At 43.9% G+C, this 22,681-nt stretch overlaps 1 protein-coding gene across 3 annotated transcripts in view; it reads left to right on the forward strand.

Annotated features, from left to right (window-relative positions):
• HDAC9 (histone deacetylase 9) overlaps positions 1–22,681 on the forward strand; it is a 993,428-nt gene that overhangs the window by 786,226 nt on the left and 184,521 nt on the right. For 2 of the 3 annotated variants that reach the window (XM_029589039.1, XM_029589040.1), the window contains exons 5-6: positions 15,181–15,331; positions 17,782–17,908. In XM_029589039.1, the coding sequence (XP_029444899.1) occupies positions 15,181–15,331; positions 17,782–17,908 (278 nt within the window). The remainder of the gene's footprint in view (positions 1–15,180; positions 15,332–17,781; positions 17,909–22,681) is intronic. The other variant, XM_029589041.1, reaches the window with a different exon arrangement.

The raw sequence follows: 22,681 nt of genomic DNA on the forward strand, positions 1-22,681 counted from the left end.
TTGCCCAAAATAAATATAATCTCAAAATAAAATAACTCCCATTCGATTACAAGTTACATTAGTATTAGATAAACTAAAGCAATTCCAATAAAATAAATAAAAACATTACCATAGACTAATTCCATGGTTAAAAACATAAACATAAAATAAAACATAAAATAAACATAAACAGGGAGGAAAACTATACTCTGGACTTAACTTATTTGCATGTATGCCTGCTCAAACAGCCATGTCTTCAGGGATTTTTTAAATGTGTTTGCATTTGTCTGGAGCCTAATATCGAGTGGGAGAGAATTCCAATGTGCTGGTCCTGCCAATGATAGGGCTCTTTCTCTAACTGAGGTCAAGTGGGCTAATTTAGGTGATGGAATGGATATTACGGCTTTTCCCAAGGACCTGAGGTTTCTTTGAGGTGTGTGTATGTGGAAAGATGCATTTAACCATTCTGCATTGTTGCCATAGACCGATTTGTGAATTAAAGACAGACATTTGTATTGAATGCAAAATTGTACAGGTAGCCAGTGAAGGTCTTTCAATATTGGGGTGACATGATCATAATTTTTTGTATTGGTCAGAAGTCGTGCCACTGCATTTTGCAGCAGCTGCAATGGACGGATCCTTGAAGCGGGAAGTCCCAACAAGAGAGCATTACAATAGTCAAGTTTAGTTAAAAGAAGAACTTGCAGGACAGTGCAGAAGTTGTTACTATGTAAAAGTGGTTTTAATTTTTTCAAAATTTGTAATTTATAAAAACCTTCCTTAGTTATGGCCTTAATGAAAGCTTTCATATTCAGTTCTGTATCCAGGATACAGCCAAGATACCACTAAGCCTTATGATAAATATAGTAATATTTACAATCAAAACCAAGCAACTGTCAATCTCATAAAAAATTACTGATAACAACATTTTTACTGGATGAGGAGCCTTCTTGAAAATTCAGAGAATGCTGCTTGATGTGCTGTGCTTTGCTTTTGGACTTGGCCATAGAAGCGGTACTATGCCTTTACCTTTATATCTGCATATCAGTACCCCAGACTCTAAAAATTAGGGCCCGCGTTTGTTGCCATCTGAATCCAATTCCCCTCCCCTCCCCCGTCAAAGCATAGGCGTTGTTTCAGTTACGTTAAATGCATCAAGGCTTATTGGTTAAGGGTAATAATCCCCATGCCTTATGTTAACTGCTGTACCGAGCAGGTTATCCTCATGCACGCTTTTCTTCATTTTCATTGTCTAGCATTTTAGGATCCACAGGGTTTATCCCATGCTCCTTTTAATTCTTTCACTGTTTTCATTCTCACCATCTCCTCTGGAAGGGCATTCTAGGCATCCACCACTCTCTCTGTGAAGAAATATTTTCTGATGTTGGTTTTGGATCATCTCCTCTGTGTTTCATTTCATGACCCCTGGTTCTACTGTTTCCTTTCCAATGGAAAAGGTTTGAAGTTCATGCATCATTAACCTTTCAGGTAATTGAAGGTTGTTGAAAAGTCCCAAATGCAAAGTTGGGACTTTTCAACAAGGTCTATTTTATATCTCCCCTGCATCTCCTCTCTTCCAAGGTATACATATTTAGAACCTTCAGCCTCTTCTCATAAGTCTTCCGATGAAGACCTCACACCATTATGGTCGCCCTTCTCTGGACCATCTCCATCCTGTCTCTATCCTTTTTGAGATACATACTCCAGAACTGAACACAGTACTCCAGGTGAGGCCTCACCAAGGATCTGTGCAAGGGCATTGTCACCTCCTATTTCTTATTGAGTGTTCCTCTCTCTTTGTTGCCCAGCATTCTTCTGGCTTTAGCTATCACCTTGTCACATTGCTTTGCTGTCTTCAGATCACTAGACCCTATTACCCCAAGGTCACCCTCCCCACCCCCCCCCCCCTTTTCCTGCCATCACATACAGCTCTTTTAAATGACCGCATCCCAGATGCATGACGCTGCACTTCTTCTCATTGAATCCTGGCTGCCAAATCATCAACCACGAATCAAGCTTTCTTAAATCTCTTTTCATTCTCTCTACTCCTTCAGACATGTCCACTCTGTTGCAAATCATAGTATCAACCTCAAATAGACTAAATTTATCTTCTATCTTTTCCGCAATATCACTCACAAAGATATTGAACAGAACTGGTTCCAACACCCATCCTTCTACTTAACATGGTTCTCTATTCAGAGTAGGCTCCATTTACCATTACACTCTGTCTCCTATCAGTCAACCAGTTTGTAATCAATGCCACAACCTTTGTGCTCACTCCCAAGCTTCTCATTTTATTCACAAGCATCCTATGCGGGACTGTATCAAAAGCTTTGCTGAAATCCAAGCTCACATCGAGTGCTTCTCCTTGATCCAGAACTCTAATTACCCAATTAAAAAAATCTATCAGATTTGTCTGACAGGTACTTCCCCTGGTGAATCCATGTTGCCTTGGGTCCAGCAACCCACCAGATTGTAGATAGTTCACTATAGGGATGTGAATCATTTTAGGACGATTAAAATTATCGTCCGATAATTTTAATATCGTCTTAAACCGTTATGGAACACAATACAATAGAGATTCTAACGATTTATCGTTATAAATCGTTAGAATCGTGAGCCGGCACACTAAAACCCCCTAAAACCCACCCCCGACCCTTTAAATTAAATCCCCCACCCTCCCGAACCCCCCCCCAAATGACTTAAATAACCTGCGGGTCCAGCGGCGGTCCGGAACGGCAGCGGTCCGGAACGGGCTCCTGCTACTGAATCTTGTTGTCTTCGGCCGGCGCCATTTTCCAAAATGGCACCGAAAAATGGCGGCGGCCATAGACGAACACGATTGGACGGCAGGAGGTCCTTCCGGACCCCCGCTGGACTTTTGGCAAGTCTTGTGGGGGTCAGGAGGCCCCCCCCAAGCTGGCCAAAAGTTCCTGGAGGTCCAGCGGGGGTCAGGGAGCGATTTCCCGCCGCAAATCATTTTCGTACGGAAAATGGCGCCGGCAGGAGATCGACTGCAGGAGGTCGTTCAGCGAGGGTTCCGGCGCCTCGCTGAACGACCTCCTGCAGTCGATCTCCTGCCGGCGCCATTTTCCGTACGAAAACGATTCGCGGCGGGAAATCGCTCCTTGACCCCCGCTGGACCTCCAGGAACTTTTGGCCAGCTTGGGGGGGGCTTCAGCCGGCGCCATTTTGGAACATGGCGCCGGCTGAAGACAACAAGATTCAGTAGCAGGAGCCCGTTCCGGACCTCTGCCGTTCCGGACCACCGCTGGACCCGCAGGTTATTTAAGTCATTTGGGGGGGGGGTTCGGGAGGGTGGGGGATTTAATTTAAAGGGTCGGGGGTGGGTTTTAGGGGGTTTTAATGTGCCGGTTTTGCGATTTTACATTTTTTCGATTTTTTACGATTTTTCACGATTTTTCACGATATTTTACCCCCCCAAACGGCAACAATACGATTCCCTCCCCCTCCCAGCCGAAATCGATCGTTAAGACGATCGAGGACACGATTCACATCTCTAGTTCACTATCCTTTCCTTCTCCATTCATTTTCCCACCACTAAGGTGAGACTAACCAGTCTGTAGTTTCCAGCCTCCTCTCTGCTGCCACTCTTGTGGAGTGGTACCAATGTTTTATGACCGATGAATGTGGATGTTTTGCTGCATTGTGAAAAAAAAGCACCCCTGTTTATAGATGGCAAAATTTGACTGTACCGAGAAATGTCAAAAGTTATTCAATTGAGAAGGAAAAAGATTTTGAATTTAAAAGTTGATGCTTTAAAGCTAGATGCTGAATTTGGACTGTGATTGTATATGTAAGCTTAGATTATGTGAAACCTCTTACGCATTTTGGGACCCTGATCAGCTGTTGACTGTGCCCCAAAATGAAAAAAAAGTTGAATCCATCAATTTTGTTTATGACTTCTTGAACGTTTATTTCTCTGGTAGGTAAAGGTGAGCTGATGAATGGAAATAGTGTATTTGGATATTCAGAAGTGCCCCATGAGATATTCCTGAGAAATTAAAAAGTCACAGGATAGGAGTCAATGTTGTAGTGTGGATTGAAAACTGGTTAAAATATAGGAAACAGAGAGTAGGGCTAAATGGTGAGTTTTCTCAGTGGAGAAGGGTTAATAATGAAGTGCCTCAGAGATCTGTACTGGGACAGGTGCTTTTTAATAGGGGTGTGCATTCGGATTGACCGCATTAGTAAAACGCAACTCATATTTTTTTTTTACTTAAAAAATTGATTCGACATAAACGATCGGATTTCCCACATATCGAACATAGATATGTTCGATATGTGGGAAATCGCGATTGTTGAGCCAAAATAAAAATTTAAACCCCCTCACCCTCCTTAATCCCCCCCCCAGACTTACCACAACTCCCTGGTGATCGAGCGAGGAGTGAGGACGCCATTTCTGCAATCCTTGGCGAGAAGCATGTGACGTCGGCGGCACGTCGAGTGACGCCGGCGTCACGTGATTCCCGGCTCGTTCGCGCCGGACGGCTCGTTCGGCCCAAAAAGAACTTTTGGCCAGCTTGGGGGGGTCAGGAGGCCCCCCCAAGCTGGCCAAAAGTTCTTTTTGGGCCGAACGAGCCGTCCGGCGCAAACGAGCCGGGAATCACGTGGCGCCGCGTCACTCAGACGCGACGTCACGTGATTCCCGGCAAGTTCGCGCCGGACGGCTCGTTCGGCCCAAAAAGAACTTTTGGCCAGCTTGAGGGGGTCAGGAGGCCCCCCCAAGCTGGCCAAAAGTTCTTTTTGGGCCGAACGAGCCGTCCGGCGCGAACTTGCCGGGAATCACGTGACGTCGGCGTCACGTGATTCCCGGCTCGTTCGCGCCGGACGGCTCGTTCGGCCCAAAAAGAACTTTTGGCCAGCTTGAGGGGGTCAGGAGGCCCCCCCAAGCTGGCCAAAAGTTCTTTTTGGGCCGAACGAGCCGTCCGGCGCGAACTTGCCGGGAATCACGTGACGTCGGCGTCACGTGATTCCCGGCTCGTTCGCGCCGGACGGCTCGTTCGGCCCAAAAAGAACTTTTGGCCAGCTTGAGGGGGTCAGGAGGCCCCCCCAAGCTGGCCAAAAGTTCTTTTTGGGCCGAACGAGCCGTCCGGCGCGAACTCGCCGGGAATCACGTGACGCCGCGTCACTCGACGTGCCACCAACATCACATGCTTCTCGCCAAGGATTGCAGAAATGACGTCCTCACTCCTCGCTCGATCACCAGGGAGTTGTGGTAAGTCTGGGGGGGGGATTAAGGAGGGTGAGGGGGTTTAAATTTTTTTTTTGCACATATGTACATATACCCAACTCATTGGATTTTTTTTATGTCCATATTGGCCGCAAGTGGGACCCCCTTTCGGACATAAAAAATATGAACATAAAATTTTGCTCTGCACATCCCTACTTTTTAATATATTTATAAACAATCTGGAAAGGGGAATAATGAGTGACGTGATCAAATTTGCAGATGACAAAATTATTCCAAGTTCTTAAATTACAAGCAGATTGTAAAAAATTGCAAGAGGATCTTGGGAGACTGGGCATTTAAACGACAGATGAAATTTAATGTGGACAAGTACAAAGTGATGCACATGGGCAAAAGTAACCCACACTGAGGTTACATGATGTTAGGTTCCATATTAGGAGTTTATGCCCAGGGAAAGGACCTGGTGTCATAGTAGACAATACTTTGAAATCTTTGGTTCAGTGTGCGGTGGCAGTCAAAAGAGCAAATAGAATATTAGGAATTTATTAGGAAAGGAATGGAGAATAAAATGGTGAATGTCATAATGCCAGGCTGCACCTGGTGTACTGTGTTGTCTGGTTGCCTCATCTCAAAAAAGATGCAGATAAACTGGAAAAGGTACAGAAAAGGGTGACCAAAATGATAAAGGGAATGGAACAGCTTCCCTAAGAGGAAAGGCTAAAAAACTTAGGGCCGGATTTTAAAAGGGCTACGAGCATAAGGTACGCGTGTAACCCTTTTAAAACCCCCCTGCGCGTGCCGAACCTATTTTGCATAGGTTCGACAGCGCGCGCAAGCCCCGGGGCTTCGCAAGGGGGGCATGTCGGGGGCGTGTTGGGTGGGCGGCGCAAATTTAGGGGTGTTCCAGTGGGCATGTCGGGGGTGTGGTACCTGCCCGGGGGCGTGATCGAGGCCTCTGGACCAGCCCCTGGGTCGGGTAATGGCGCTCCCTACAAAGGTAGGGGGAAGGTTTAGATAGGGCCGGGGGTGGATTAGGAAGGGGAAGGGAGGGTAAGGTGTGGGGGGTAGAAGGAAAGTTCCCTCCGAGGCCGCTCCGATTTTGGAGCGGCCCCCTTGCGCGTATCTTATAAAATCTGGCATACTTTTGTTCGCACCTGGTGCGCGAACAAAAGTATGCACGCGTGTAGATTTATAAAATTTACCCCTTAGGTTTATTCAGCTTGGAGAAGAGATGTTTGAGGGGGTATATGATAGAGGACTATAAAATCATGAGTGGAATAGAATGGGTAAATGTAAATTGGTTATTTACTCTTTCAAAAAACACAAAGGCTAGGGGGACACTCCATGAAGTTAGTAAATAGCACATTCAAAACAAGCCAGTGAACATTCTTTTTCATTTAATACAAAATTAAGGTCTGTAATTCATTGCTGGAGGATGTGGTTAAGGCATTAGCATAGCTGGGTTTACAATTGGTTTGGACAAGTTCCTGGAAGAGAAGTCAATAAACTGTTATTAACCAAGTAGAGTTAAGAAATAGCCACTACTTATCACTGCATGATTGCAGCATGGGATCTATTTACTGTTTGGGATCTTGCCAGGTACTTGTGACCTAGTTTGACCACTGTTGGAAACAGGATACTGGGCTTGATGGACCCTCGGTCTAACCCAGTATGGCAAATTCTTATGTTCTTATGTTGTTAGTAAATCTTAATTTAAACTTTTGTGACAATTCTGCAGCTTATTTGTGGTCGCATTTATGTTTTTGATGTTAATATATTTTTGTTAAATTGTTTGGTTTATTCCTACTAAATACTACTAAGATGTGTATGTATCTTAAAGTGCACAAATAAAATTAAAAAATAATACCTAAGACAGTTTCCTGTTTTAAGTACTGGCTAAAGGTTCTCATTTAAAAGATGCTTTTAAAGGGCCATTGCACTTTACTGGAGATCACAGAACTTGGCTTTTAAAAAATATATTCTGTCATAACTTACAGCTTTGAATATTGTCTACAACATGTGCACCATCTCTTATATCACAGCTTTAACTTCTTCTCTATTATAAAATCACTCCTTGCACGCCATGCAGTATATAGATTCATACACTCTTTTGCAAATAAATCTCTCACTTTCTCAGTTGCATAGCACACATCCACAGTCCTCTGAATACCAAGCACTGTAGGGAGATCAGAAAATAGATACCGTGTTCCTGCAGCAATGCTAAATTAGTGAAGACACCCCATGGGGCTCTCAACTAAAAGATGTTCTAGTGTTAGAGCAAATCGGTGTAAGAAGAGCATATCATGTTGCCACAGCATCCCCATTGGAGGCAGCTAGAGAGGTAGGCTTTTGCCTTTTAAAGAAAAGGTGACTCCTGGTTTTAATGTGGAATTTTTGTATTGGAGTTTTGAGGCAAAGAATTATCTTTATTAGTTCCCCTACCCTTACCCAGTATTGGCTACCACTTGGGTTTGAGGAGGATAGGAAGTGAGAAACAAATTTTCTGACTTACACCTAATGGTTAGATGTGGAATTTGGTGTTTTTAAGTATTTTGATTATATGGTTTTCCATCTTTAAAAGTAAAGTATAAACCCACTCGGGCCGATACAGTAAAGTCCGCGGGAGAGCGGGCGAATGCCTGCTCTCCCGGCGCGCGCACCGGCCACTCTCCTGTGCGCATGATTCTGTATTTAAATGAGGCCTGGCAGTAAACAGGCAAAAGGAGGCGCTAAGGACACTAGCGCGTCCCTAGTGCCTCCTTTTGGACCGGAGCAGCGGCTGTCAGCGGGTTTGACAGCCTATGCTCAATTTTGCTGGCGTCGGTTCTTGAGCCCGCTGACAGCCACGGGCTCGGAAACCGGATGCCGGCAAAATTGAACGTCCGGTTTTCGACCTGACAGCCGCGGGCCGACTTCAATTTTTTTTTTTTTTACTTTTTTTACCCTTTGGGTCCTCCGACTTAATATCGCCATGATAAGTCGGAGGGTGCACAGAAAAGCAGTTTTTACTGCTTTTCTGTGCCCTTTCCCTGTGCCCGAAGAAATTAGCACCTATCTTTGGGTAGGCCCTAATTTCTGAAAGCAAAATGTGCGGCTTGGCTGCACATTTTGTTTTCTGAATCACGCAGGAATACCTAATAGGGCCATCAACATGCATTTGCATGTTCAGGGCGCTATTAGGTTCGGGGGATTGGACACGCGTTTTTGGCCCCTTACTACATAAGGGGTAATGCTAGCACGTCGAAAACACGCGTCCAATGGCGGGTTAACAGTGCGCTCCATGGGATCGGCCCGACTGTGATTATTACTACTATGTACAAGAGACTTTAATTGTTGAATTAACTAATGAACAATGTTCAGAGGCTAGGAAGTTATCTTAACCCTGACAGGGAATCTAGTACTTTCAGAGAGGCTTAACATCAGAAAATGAAAGTTACACACTTAAGCCCATAATCTGAGATGTGGTCTTTGGGGATCTGTGAAGAGACACATCCAGAGATTTCACAGTTAGGTTGCCCGAACCCTGCGGTATTGGAAAAAATGATCTTATATAATTCTGTATTAGAAGAGCCTTGTTATCTCCCTCCTTACATCTTCCCTAGTGAGTTGCCCCAGTGAAGGACCAATTTGCCTTAAATGACGCACTGCAGTGTCCTCTTCTGCCGGTGTCCCCTTGGCTACCATGGAGCAAGGTAGGAAACCAGCATTATGAGAGCAGATCTCCACTGCTGCAGCAGCAAAGTGCAGCCCCCTCCAAAACCATCCAGAAAAAATAAGTTTCCTGCAGCATCTGCACCTGGAGAGGAGGAGACACCATTATTGCTGCCTGTCTGTTTCAGTTTTAAAGAACCCCGCTGTCGCTGACTGCCAACCCTGCTGTTGTCTCTCTCCCCAACAGCGATTATTTTGCTAAAGTCAGCACATTTAGCGCTTATATTCCATCTTTGTTCATAGAAGTTGGCATGATTTGTTTTCTTTGACCTGTAGACTTATACCTAGGACTTTGTCCCATGCATTAGGTTCAGTTCATAATACAGCAGAACCAAACTCATTGCCACAAGGGGGATATGACAGACATATTCGGATACCTTAAAGGTATAACTAATCACCAGAAGCAAACCTTTTTGAGAAGAATGACTGCTTTAGAAAAAATGATTACAAAGTGAGGCTCCAAGGGGGTAGATGCTGGAGCAGTATCAGGAAATATTTCTGCATAGAAAGGTTAGTAGATATATGGAATAGCCTCGCAGTACAGGTGCTGTAGATAAAAATGGTAATGGAGTTCAAGAAAGCATGGAAGAAGCAGAGAGGATCCCTACTTGCAAATAAGTAAGGAGGAAGCCTGTGCCTAACTATAGTCTATGGGATTAAACCAGGAATAAAACTGAGCACTCTAAATGGCCATTGACATCTTCATCTGCTGCTATATCCTCTGTTTCTGTGTTTCTAAAGGAAAAGTGGAAGGGATACTCCCTGATATTTATAGACCAATTTCAAACCTTACCACATTAACTAAGATTTTGGAAAAGATTGTATTAGCTCAGCTCACTACTTTTTGGATGTTTTTAACATTTTGAATCCACATTGATATGGATTTCATAGTAAACATAGTACCAAAACTTTGTTGTTATCTTCACTTGATTACATATTATGTCATTGAGAAAGAAAGAGTGGCTATTATGGTTTCTTTAGCTATTACAGCCGTCTTCAATTCCGTTAGCCGTTTTTTTCTATTAGATTGTCTATAATCTTTTAGGACTGGTGAAAGTGTATGTTGGATTAGGTCTTTTTAACAAATCGACAGATCCCTGTTAGAATTGGGTAGCCAGAGTACACTTTGAAACTGGTACCTTTAGGTGTCCCACAATGCTCCATTCCTTTATTGTTCTGTTTAATTTATATTTATCTCTCTGTTCAAAGTCAGCTACATATGATTTAGCTTTTACATTTTATGCAGATGACATGCAATTTATTTTTCCTGTAGGTACTTGTATTTCAACAGCCATTGGTACTCTAACAAGCTATTTGACATCAGTGAATGATTAGTTAAGACAAAATAATTTGCATCTAAATCTGGCCAAAAAAAAAATCATGTGGACTGGCGAGACACCTGCTCACTGTTAATTGAGGGCATTCCCATCACTGTTTCTTATACTTTGAAAAATGGAGGCTTTTTATTTGATTCTGCGGTGTCTTTGAAACCGCAATTGGGTGCAGTTACTGGAGCTTTCTTTTTTAAACTCAAGAGGGTTCAGTCTTGTACATTTTGCCTGCAGATGACTTTTGCATTGTTGCACAAGCTTTTAGCCTTACAAGGGTGAGTTATTGTCACTCCCTCTATGTGGGTTTCCCTAAATTTTGTCTAAGGGTGTTAGAAGTACTACAAAATGATGCAGCATGCCTTATTATCCCTTGTACTGATAAAGATGCATTACACATGTTCTTAAACAATCTCACTAGTTACCTGTGAAATGGTCATGTTAGTTTTCAAAACTCTCCGTGGGGACGATCCTTATTTGTCTGATCATCTCATAAAATATTTACCATCTAGAGGTCTGCGCTCCATAGAAATATTTTTATTGAGCATCCCTCCTTTAAAGAGTTGCATCTTCAGTCTATTTAACATTGAGCCTTTTCTGTGGCAGAGCCGATGCTGTGGAATGAATTACCCCTATAGCTCTGAGTAATTGATGTCTGCAAATTTTTCAGGAAAAAGCTTAAGGCTTATCTATTTCAAAAGGCTTTCATGTGATACAGTAACTGTACATATATTGAGATAGATATTAAAAAGTTAACATTTATGTAAGTTAGCTGGATAAAACTTATTCGGCTAAATTACACAGGATATTCAGCAGCATGTCTATGCTGCTGAATATCCCTGAATTTGGCACTATATAGCTGGGTAACATATATCTGGCTATGTTAATCCAAATATTGTCAGTTAGCCAGGTAATTACAGATAACAAAAAATTATTCATAGTAGCTAAATCACAAACGTTTTGTGATAAATTGCAGGAGGATCTTGAGAGACTGGAAGATTGGATGTCTATATGACAGATGAAATATAATGTGCACAAGTGCAAGTTGATGCATATAGAGAAAATAACCCATGTTGTAGCTACACGATGTTAGGTTACATTTTAGGAGTTAGCACCCAGAAAAATGATCTGGGCATCATAGTTGATATTACATTAAAATCGTCGGCTCAGTGTGCTGTGGCGGTCAAAAAAGCAAACAGAATGTTGGGAATTATTAGGAAGGGAATGGTGAATAAAACAGAAAATGTCATAATGCCTCTGTATTGCTCCATGGTGAGACCGCACCTTGAATACTGTGTACAGTTCTGATCACCGCATCTCAAAAAAGATGTAGTTGCACTGGAGAAGGTACAGAGAAGGGCAACCAAAATGATAAAGGGCATGGAATGGCTTCCCTATGAGAAAAGGCTAAAGAGATTAGGGCTGTTCTTCTTAGAGAAGAGATGGCTGAGGGGGGATATGATAGAAATCTACTAAATCATGAAAGGACTTGAATGGGTAAATGCAAGGCTGGTGCAAGGAGATTTGGCGCCCTAGGCAAACCTTCTCCCTTGCGCCCCCCGGGTCGTGCCGCCACCCCCTGGTCTTGGCCCCGACTCCTTCCTCATTCTCGATCACGCCCGCCGACTGTGTGGTTTTCTGGGTCGCGAGCAGGTTGGGCACTGCTCGCGGCGCGCCAAATCTCCACTCCTCTTTCCACCGCTTGTGGCCCCATATGGCTCGCACCCAGTGGCACACAGAGGGTCTCTGGCGCCCAGGGGCTAATGCATTTGTGTGTCTCTCCTGCATCCCCCCCCCCCTTAATCCTTCTTGTACTAATGCTTAAGGTCACAGAAAATCTGTGGTGTCTCTAGACAGAAGCATTTTTTTGGGGGGGGAGCAAAATGACATTTCTTCATCACATCCACCTCTATAGCATGGATCCTGCTTTAAAACTGGTTAAAAAAAAGTGTTAATAAAAAAGTTCAAAGGATCTTCTGCGTAATTTTAAAAAGCTGGCCAGTTTCATACTATAAAATTATTTGATAGCCTCATTCACCTAATTCTATATGGCTATGAAAGTGAAGTCTGGAATATATAGGAAGGGACAGAATGTCAATATAAATCCTGCACCTCCAGTTCTCTAACTCTGTGCATCCACTGAAATTCCCCCAAACAATGGAGCTTGGATGTTTCCCTTACAGCTCATCATAGTAAAAAATATTTACAAATTCTGGTGTCACCTCACAGTAACAGCAGCACAAACACCTTCCACTGCCAGGCACATTGTGAACTAACACAAAACCCTGCAAAAAAGACACTCAAAATATACTGCATAGTAAGGGCAAAGCCCGTCAGCTGCCATTTTGAATACTGGCAACCGACGGCCCAATTGCAGGAGATCGCTCCAGGACCCATGCTGGACCACCAGAGGCTTTTGGCAAGTCTTGGGGGGGGGGGGGGGACTCTTGACCTCCCCAAGACTTGCCAAAAGTCCCTGGTGGTCCAGATGGTGCCAGCCGTCCATTGCTCCTACCATGTGATAGGGGCTGACCAATGGCACCGGTAGCCCCTGTGAAATAGGGCAAAGGCTATCGGCGCCATTTTGAATACTGGCAGCTGACAGCCCGAGTGCAGACGATCGCTCCAGGACACCCGCTGGACCACCAGGGACTTTTGGCAAATCTTGGGGGGGGGGGGGGGGTCAGGAGGGTGGGGGGTTGTAGTAAATTAAATTTAAAGGGTTGGGATGGGGGTTTTTTTGGGAAACAAATACATATGTAACTAGTGAACAGATCGGGGTCCCCCGAGAACGGATGCAACGGATTTGTGTCCTGATGAATCCGAATATCGAATGGGACGAATCCGTCCCTGCTGCACATCCCTACTGAGCAAGGACTGGGCTGGATACAGGTACAGATTTGGGCAAGGCAAAGCAGGCAATGTGGGGGGGGGGGCATGTCTGTGTGTTTATATGTGAATGAGTGTGTGCATGGGGAGGGAGTATTTCAAGGGGAGGGGAAAGAGCATGTCTGTGAGAATGTGTGTTTGTGTAGGAGGAAGAGAAGTGAAAGTGTGAATGAGCATGGGTGTGAGGGTGAGTGGGCATGTGTGTGTAGAAGAGAGAGAGAAGTTAATGAGCGAGCATGTGTGTGAGTGGGGTAAAGCTGTAAGTGAGCATATGATGTGAATCGCTTTTCTAACAAATTGCTATTTTTTGTTAGTGCGCGCTAACCTGAAAACCGATTTTTCATGAAAAAAAAAAAGCAGGGATCCGTGGGAAAATGAAATTTTCCTGCGGCCAGACAAACCCAAAAGTGGGAACGATTGGGCACCTGATTCACATCTCTGCGAGAATGTATCAGGGAATGAGGAATGAGAGCTTGTAAGAATGAACGTGTGTGTGTGGAAAGTGATCGTGAACATATGAGTGTTAATGTGTGTGTGCGTGTGTGTGTGTGTGTGTGTGTGTGTGTGTGTGTATGAAAGTAATTTTATGACATCCGGTCCCTTGCCTCTGCCTCCCCCCCTCCCCCCCCCATTCATGGTAATCTCAGCGTGATTGGAAATCAAAAGTTCCCAGGTATATCAGTAAGCCAAGTATCCACCATTTGGAATGTAACATGTGTTTTCAAGAAAATACAAAAATCACCTGCTTCTCCTTAAAGCAATTTAATCAAAAACAGCCTTCTTGTGTTGGGATAAATATTCATATATAGGATGCTCACATCATGGATACTTGGCAAATTGTCTGTATATTCACTCATAATCATTGATCCTGTATCAGTTCACCTCTCATTTCATGCTTTCTAAATTGCACATAAAACTTCCAGTAAAGGATATGAAAGGTTACATATCACCTGATGTAACTCCCTGTTTTGATATTTGTCTGTATCAAGGGTTTAAACTCATTTAGTTCCCATCAACAGCTTTCTTCCAGTTTGGTCTGGAAAACTACAAAGATCCCAGTCGTGATACGGAATACATGGGCTGTCCATGCTTGTTGGGCACCATGGGGGGGAGAGTACCCACAGAATATGCACTTCTGTGCTCAGTTTCAGGCCGATACAGTAAAATTTGTGGGAGAGCGGGTGAGTGCCCGCTCTCCCGGCGCGCACACAGGCCACTCTCCTGTGCGCGCGATTCAGTAAAAAAAATATTCAAATTAGGGCCCGCGGTAAAAAGAGGCACCAGGGTCACTAGCGCGTCCCTAGCGCCTCTTTTTTGACAGGAGCGGAGGCTGTCAGCGAGTTTGACAGCCGAAACTCAATTTTGCCGGCATCCGTTCTCAAACCCGCTGACAGCCACGGGTTCGGAAACCGGACGCCGGCAAAATTGAGCATCCGGTTTTCAACCCGCGAGCTGCAGGCCAATTTTAATTTTTTTTTTTTTTTATTATTTTTAATTTTTGGGACCTCCGACTTAATATAGTTTCGGGGAGTTGGATGCGCGTTTTCAACGCGCTATTACCCCTTACTGAATAAGAGGTAAAGCTAGCATGTCAAAAACGCGCATCCAAACACGGGTTAACACTGTATCGGCCTGTTTTGAATTTGCCTTCTGGCTCTCCCGTTCCACCTGGAAACATACTTTTTCAAAGAGGTATTCCAAAGCCCTCTGCCTCCTCTGTCTATCATTTCTGCAATGTCCTAATCTTCAGTCTTCCCTTTCTTCTCACCCTGGGCCTGATTCACTAGGCTATTTTCCCACAGACAGACACAGAATGGGTAAAAAGTCTTAGTGAATTAGGCCCTTTCATTGTAAAGTCTTCAAGTGTTAATTGTTCTGTACTATTTATCTTTCACAGCACTATATTGCAGTCAGCATTGTAGAAAATTAAAGTAAGAAGGAGAAATGCAAGCAAAAAAAAAAAAAAAGAGTAAAGTCCCCTTCACTGATGGTTAAAAGGGGGTGCTACATTTGGTGGCCTGCGCTAATCTTCTCTTCTGTTTTTTTATCCTTTCCTGAAAGTTACAACAGGAACTCCTGGCGATTAAACAGCAGCAAGAACTTCTGGAGAAGGAGCACAAGATGGAACAGCAAAGGCAGGAGCAGGAAATTGAGAGGCATCGCCGGGAGCAGCAACTTCCCCACCTCAGAAGCAAGGACCGAGGCAAAGAAAGTAAGATCTGCCAGGGGAATAGAGGACCACATTATTTCCTCTCCATCTCTCAGGCAGAATGAGAGGCTTCATATTCAGCAGCAGACTTAATCACGCTCTCTAGTCCAGTAGTGAATGCACAATCCACTTTAGCCTTGCTGCTGTTTCTGCTGATGCTAGGCAGTGATCAAAGAGCGAGATCCACAATCCTGGAAGAACTAATCCTACCCAGTGGGGTAGTATCACTCCTGGATTGGTTAGTCCAGGCATAAGTTATGATAGGTTATGTCTGTGAATGGAATTTTGAAGTAAACACTAGGATTAGTTTGTAACACAAACAAAAACGAATCCCCATTTAATCCTGGAGTAGTTCCAAAGTGTGAAAAGATGAGGGAACAAAGCCAGAACAATTCATCCAGAACTGTATTCTGGAATAACTAATTCAAGAAGCAGAAGGGCCTATATGTCTCAGTTTATTAGTTTTCCTCCCTTCCTTGCATCTGGATGTCAACGATTCAAGTTGCCTGGTCAGCCCTGTAGAAACAGTTTTCACGAAATCAGCGCTGCTAGGGATGCTGTGACTTCCTTGCAAGTCTTAAAGAAGGGCAGCCAGGGCGACAGCATTTTAAAATGCAGACCTGGCTGCAGCTGAGAGGTGCCCATCCTTATAGTAACTCATTCCTGTCTCTCCCAGGTGAAGAAGCCCAACCCTGCTCAGCAGGCACGTAGTACTGCTTCCCTGCCAGTGAGAGCTCAGTGAGAGCTGGTCTTTTCATGGACACCGTTCAGTATTGACGTCTGAATGGAGATGGGCTGCTTCACCCAAGAATGAATTGAATAAATCCATAATAAGTGCCAGTCAGCTGCACTGGTACTTCATATTAAGCAGAGCAGAAAAAGTCAATAGCCTTTCCTCCTCCCTCTCTGCTTTGAAAGTCACTTTTTGGGGGAGCTGGGGCTAGTGGCATGGGGATTTTGTATAAAGGGGACATCAGCTCGGCCCAGCCCTCCCAATGTATTAAAGATTTGGGGATGGGGAAGAGAGGCTGCTTGGCCCATGCTACAATTTTAAAAGAGATGGGGAGTGCGGGAAGGGTGTCAGCAGCTGTTTGATTGCTAATTTTTTAATTATTTTTTTTTAATAATCAGTAAGCCAGTGAGTGCTTATCTGGATAACTTTTATCCGGGTAATTTTAGCCAAGTATATTCAGTGCAACACCTATCTGAATAAGTTCTACTGAATAATCAGGTAAAGTTATTGGTTATCTTTATTCAAATAACTTTTCTGTTAGCTGCTTATTATTATTATTACTCCTAAATTGTAATTGAGTAGATAGAGGCAGAGGGAGTGACTTGCCCAAGGTCACAATGTAATATTGAACTCCTATCTTCTAGTTCTGTGTTCTAACCTATATACCTCACATCTACTTTTTTTTATTAGTAAATGTGCACTGTTTCACTTTTTAATGCCACTGCAAAGCAATCTGCTTGATAAGCCTCAAAGCTGCAAGCTCTCTGTATAATTTTAAATTGTCTAGCTCATATAGTCATATAGGCTGGGGGAAACTGAGGCAGCAAAAATATTCCTTGTGTATAATGTTCCACTAGAGGGAGACAAATACAAATAATTCCCTTTTAGAAAGCTAAGGTAGAAGTAGTTTATTCCAAGTTTTAAAATATCCAGAGAAGAGAAACTTTTGGGAAGATTGATCTGGTTTTAAGAACATCAAGCAATGGTTAAAAGTAAGTAACTAGGAAAGTATAAGTCTGAGAAATACATGGGCAGGAGGCATGGGGTGCTAGGGAAATGGGGGACTCAGGTGGAAACGTTTTGTTGTTGGCTTTATTCATGCTGTAGTATCATGCAGAAAAGTGGAACACTGAATCTATCTGCAGCACTGTAGCTTGCTAGAAAACTGCACATTGCACACAATAGATGCCACTTCTGTTCCCAGATTGCCCACAGCTGCCCAGCAATGCCTTCAGAGTTCCACTGAAATCTGCAGCTGTTTAGTAGGCTGTGGAGAAACATTTAACTGATCACATGCCTTCAGGATTAAGGGGAATAATTAACCACTGTACCAGTGGCACAAATTGTAAAATGCATTGTAAGCTGCAGAAACAGCTATAATATTTGGACAGATATTTAATTGATAACCTAAGGATATATAAAAGTGCATAAATCAGAGTGGAGAGATTAGTATATGTCATTTTTGGATTTTTCTGAGTGTTTGGCACAGTGGCTAGGGCCTGCTAATTTGGAGTCTCCGATAGGGAAAAAGAAAAATCAGAATAATGTAGGGTTTCAAATCGAATTACATTTATTATAGATTTTATTTATGAATCAAAACTAAATAAACTTACTGTTAATTTCAAATAAACTCAACATTTGCATTCTTTTTTTTATTTTCCGTTTAATTTTCTGAATGATCTAAGAAGAAGGGGGATGTTTTGTCCAATGTGTGTTGCAGGAGCTGTAGCCAGCACAGAAGTGAAGCAGAAACTTCAGGAGTTCCTTCTGAGTAAATCAGCAACAAAAGAGTCTCCTACCAATGGAAAGAATCATTCCATGAGTCGCCACCCTAAGCTCTGGTACACGTACGTTCGATCTTTCATTTCTTAGCTCTATGCGGATTCTCTGCGCACACAATCGCAAAGGCCCTGTTCCCCTCCAGTTAAAGGGTGAGGCAGAATAAATAAGCTCACAGAGTCAGAAAGAAAGAAGAAAGCTTGTAGAACTGCCCTACAAACACTTGCTGATCACGAAGAAACCAGAGCATGATAATCCTGATAAAAGTCAGTCTGCAATACTGTGGTGCATGAAGCAGAACCATGACATAAAAGAATCAAAAAAGAATCCCATAGAGCAGCCAGAGAAACAAGGAGTCTGGTGGTACTTGAGAGGTTGATGCTTCATACCTGGACTAGGCAGGACTGGCAGTAGAGACAAATATTCTACAGATTTAAGTAACAATGACTGCTGGAGGATATAAAACTTAAGAACATTGACTCAACAGGACCTTATCAAACAGGAAGCACTAGATTCTGAAGTCATTATTATTGTTATATATTGTCATGTTGTTTAAAAAAAAACTCACTACAATATAAAATTTTATTTTGCTATTTTAAAATTTTATTTTGCAGATTGGTAAGGCATACCCACAGTTTCTTGATATTAATGTCATTGTCTCAGGTGCTCAGTCTTAGAAATCAGGAATTCCTATGCCACTAATCTTGATTATATCCTTGTCTGATTTAATGTAAACTGTTTTTCACAATTTTGGTGTGTCTGTAGTTAATACAAAATGAAAAAATCCCGTGTTTATAATCTATCAGGGTCATTCATCAAAATGCGTTAGGGCCTTAATGCGGATGTTAGATCCCTAATGCCTGCAATAACGCCAATACGCTCGTGATAAAAAACGCATCATGAGATGCATATGCAAATTTTTAAAATTTAGTCAAAAGGGAGGAGTTTGGCTGGAGTTTATGAAAATAAGCGGTGTTTAATGTTGTGTGGAATAGTATATTTATCAGCACAGTATACATCAGTGAAGATTTGATATGATTTGGACTGAGGAAAGGTACACAAAGATGAGATATGTCATTGTACTTTCGCCCTAGCTCGATAGTAGCTAGGTAGAGAGTGCATCAAACTTTCTCAAAAGTGCAATTTACAAATTTCATCTTTGTGTACCTTTCCTCACTCCAAATCACATCAAATCTTCACTGATGTGTACTGTGTATGTAAAACTGCCTCCCAAACCCTATACCACCGCCAAAACCTCACCTTGAGTTACTAGTTCACCCTCCTACAGTGGTATAAATACTTGATTAATATAGGTACCAACACAGAGATTCTCTCTCACACTCTCACTCCCTCTTCAAAAAAGAATTTGTGCTAAATATACTATTGCACACAACATTAAACACCCCTCATTTTTATAAACTCCTCCCTTTCGATTACATTTTAAACATTTGCATATGCGTCTCACGATGTGTTTTTTATCTCTGCCCCCCAAAGCCTAGACTCCACTAAAACCTCACTGAAGTTACTAGACGACCCTCCTATAGTGGTATAAATAGATGACTAATATGAGAATCACACAGGTGCTATTCCTGCAAAATGATGACTAGGTCTATGGTTGGGAAAAAAATATAGGCCCGGATTTTCAAAAGCTATTTTAAAAAGGCCTGGCCACACGCGTAAAGCCCCGGGATGGGAGTAAGTCCTGGGGCTTCGGAAAAGGGGCGGTCCGGTCCAGGGGGCAGGGCGGGGTGGTCCGGTCCAGGGGGCAGGGCGGGGTGGGGTCAGGGGATTGCATGACAGCAGCCTGCCGGCATGCGCAACCTGCATCTGCCCCAAGGCAGGCGCAAAAGGGAAGTCAGAGGGAAGGGTCTAGGTTAGGGCTAGGGGGCGGATAGGTTAGGGGAAGGGGAAGGGAGGTTAGTGAAGGGGGTTGGGACGTTCTGAGTGGGGGAAGGCTGCGGGCGTCGGCGCATGCAAGTTGCACTAATGTACACCCACTTGCGCGCGCCAACCCCCGATTTTATAACATGTGCGCACCTGCGTGCGATTGTTATAAGATCGGGCGTCCATGTGTGCGTGCTGGGTAGTGCACGCACACATGGACGTGCGTGCGCTCATCTTAAAATCTACCCCCTAGTGAATATAAAGCAGGGCCTCCCAAACCTGTTCTGGTGATCCTGCAGCCAGTCTGGCTTTTAGGACATCCACATCAAATATGCAGGAGATATATTTGTATAAACTGGGTCGCAAATGTATATCATGCATGCTCATTGTGAATACACTGAAAATCCAGCTGGACAGGCCTGGGAAGCCTTGATATAAAGACACATACTTTTTTATTTGAATTTAGCTCATATCTTATCACTGGTATCCTAAGCTGAGTTACAGTCAGGTAATGTAGGTATTTCCCAGTCCCCAGAGGGATTGCAATTTAAGGGCCTCATTTGCTAAGCTATGATATTTTTCCTGGAGAGGAAAATACTAATGGACTTACTAAGCGGAGATACTCAGTACTACCGCTTTTAAATCAAGTAGTATTTTCCTGGTGATAAAATACTGCCGTGAAAAATTCCACATCATTAAAAGGCATCTAAATTTTGCATGATAGCGGTCCTGGAGCTGTGAGACCACTACATCTTAAAGGGGCTGATCGGCCCCAACTTACACCCTCTGCCAGGTATGCAAAAGGCCTCGTGGGGGGGGAGGGGTCTCCATAGACAGCCCCTGTCCCAACCCCCACCACCCTTGGAAGTGGCTGTAGAGTGAAAAAAAAAATAAATATTTTTTTTGTATCCCTCCAGTGGCTCCCCTGAAACTGTAATCTCCTCCCATACTGGACACCAGTGCCTCTACTTTCTACTCTAACCACCACTCCAGTCCCTATTCCCACACTTATTTATTTTATTTTATTTATTTAAAACTTTTCTTTACCGACATTCAAGGAAAACATCACATCGGTTTACATTAAACAGGGGAAACCATTAACTGAGGAAATGTGAAGTTACATAGAACAAAGGGATCTGAACTGGCAGAAAGGGAAAGGAGCCGCATCTGGTACCCGGAGAGATATGGTAGCCAGAGTTAACAGTGGTATAAGAGAAATAACAATATGAGGCAAATATATGGCTAATATATACAAAATGTACAGAATATATCATGGAGCGGTGGAGTACAGTAGAAGCCCTGGTGATGTAGCAGGAGCCCAGCATGCACACTAGGCTCTGGGGCAGTGAGGGACATTTTTCAAAATGGCAGCAGCCAGCCGGACCATATCTTTGTCCCATCATATAATAGGGTCAGCCCGTGCCACTTTGAAAAATGACTACTGCTGAGCCTAGAGGGGTGCTCTGGACCTGCACTACACCACCAGGGCTTCTAATGTAAGTGCAGTGGGCTAGAGTGGAGGATGGGGACCTCTGGCAGAGTGATTTTAAGGTATTTTTCGAGGGCTTGGGTAGTTGGGGGTGGCATCTGCTGAGAGAGATAAAATTAAAAAAATATATATATATTTTTTACTACAGCCAACTTCAGGATCAGTGGGTGCTGGTGGGACAGGGGGTCTATGGAGACCCTCGGGGCCTTTTACACACTGGGGGGGGGGGGGATGCTAGTTGAGATTGATTGGCCCTTTTAAGACATGGCCCCATGAGCATCAGGACATGTGCTGGCGTCCTAATGTTCCCGGAAAAACTACTACAGCTCTTGAGTTTTAGCTAACTTCAACTGAAATAATGCGACTTGGGGATTTTTGAGACAAGCCAATCTATTTAGTTTGCATGTTTTAGGGTGATAATGCATGCTAATCAGCTCATTATAATACATCCTGTGCTGGTGGCTAAATAACGTGAGGCATTTGAAACATCTTGCGTTATTACTCATTAAGCCATTTACTGTGCGGTAAACTTCCTAATATGGCTTTGTAAATGAGTCTGTAAGTTTGTACTTGAGGCAGTGGAGGGTTAAGTGACTTGCCCAAGGTCACAAGGAGCATTAATGGGATTTTCAGCCTGACTCCCTTCCTATTCAGCCTGCTGCCTCAACCACTAGACTACCAGAATATCCCCATCCTGACACCTTTTCAGTCACTTTGACTCCGATGTAGCAACTTGTGGTATTTACTGTAGGTCAGCGGCCACTTTGCTCAGTTCTGTTATGATTGTTTGCATCCTTGGCAATTTCATGTGAAATGCTCCACCCATTAGGGATGTGAATCGTGTCCTCGATCGTCTTAACGATCGATTTCGGCTGGGAGGGGGAGGGAATCGTATTGTTGCCGTTTGGGGGGGTAAAATATCGTGAAAAATCGTGAAAAATCGAAAAATCGCAAAACCGGCACATTAAAACCCCCTAAAACCCACCCCCGACCCTTTAAATTAAATCCCCCACCCTCCCGAACCCCCCCCAAATGACTTAAATAACCTGTGGGTCCAGCGGCGGTCCGGAACGGCAGCGGTCCGGAATGGGCTCCTGCTCCTCAATCTTGTTGTCTTCAGCCGGCGCCATTTTCCAAAATGGCGGCGAAAAATGGCGGCGGCCATAGACGAACACGATTGGACGGCAGGAGGTCCTTCCGAACCCCCGCTGGACTTTTGGCAAGTCTCGTGGGGGTCAGGAGGCCCCCCACAAGCTGGCCAAAAGTTCCTGGAGGTCCAGCGGGGGTCAGGGAGCGATTTCCCGCCGCGAATCGTTTTCGTACGGAAAATGGCGCCGGCAGGAGATCGACTGCAGGAGGTCGTTCAGCGAGGCGCCGGAACCCTCGCTGAATGACCTCCTGCAGTCGATCTCCTGCCGGCGCCATTTTCCGTACGAAAACGATTCGCGGCGGGAAATCGCTCCCTGAC

This window comes from Rhinatrema bivittatum, chromosome 2, assembly GCF_901001135.1.
Source record: "Rhinatrema bivittatum chromosome 2, aRhiBiv1.1, whole genome shotgun sequence".
Lineage (NCBI taxonomy): Eukaryota > Metazoa > Chordata > Amphibia > Gymnophiona > Rhinatrematidae > Rhinatrema > Rhinatrema bivittatum.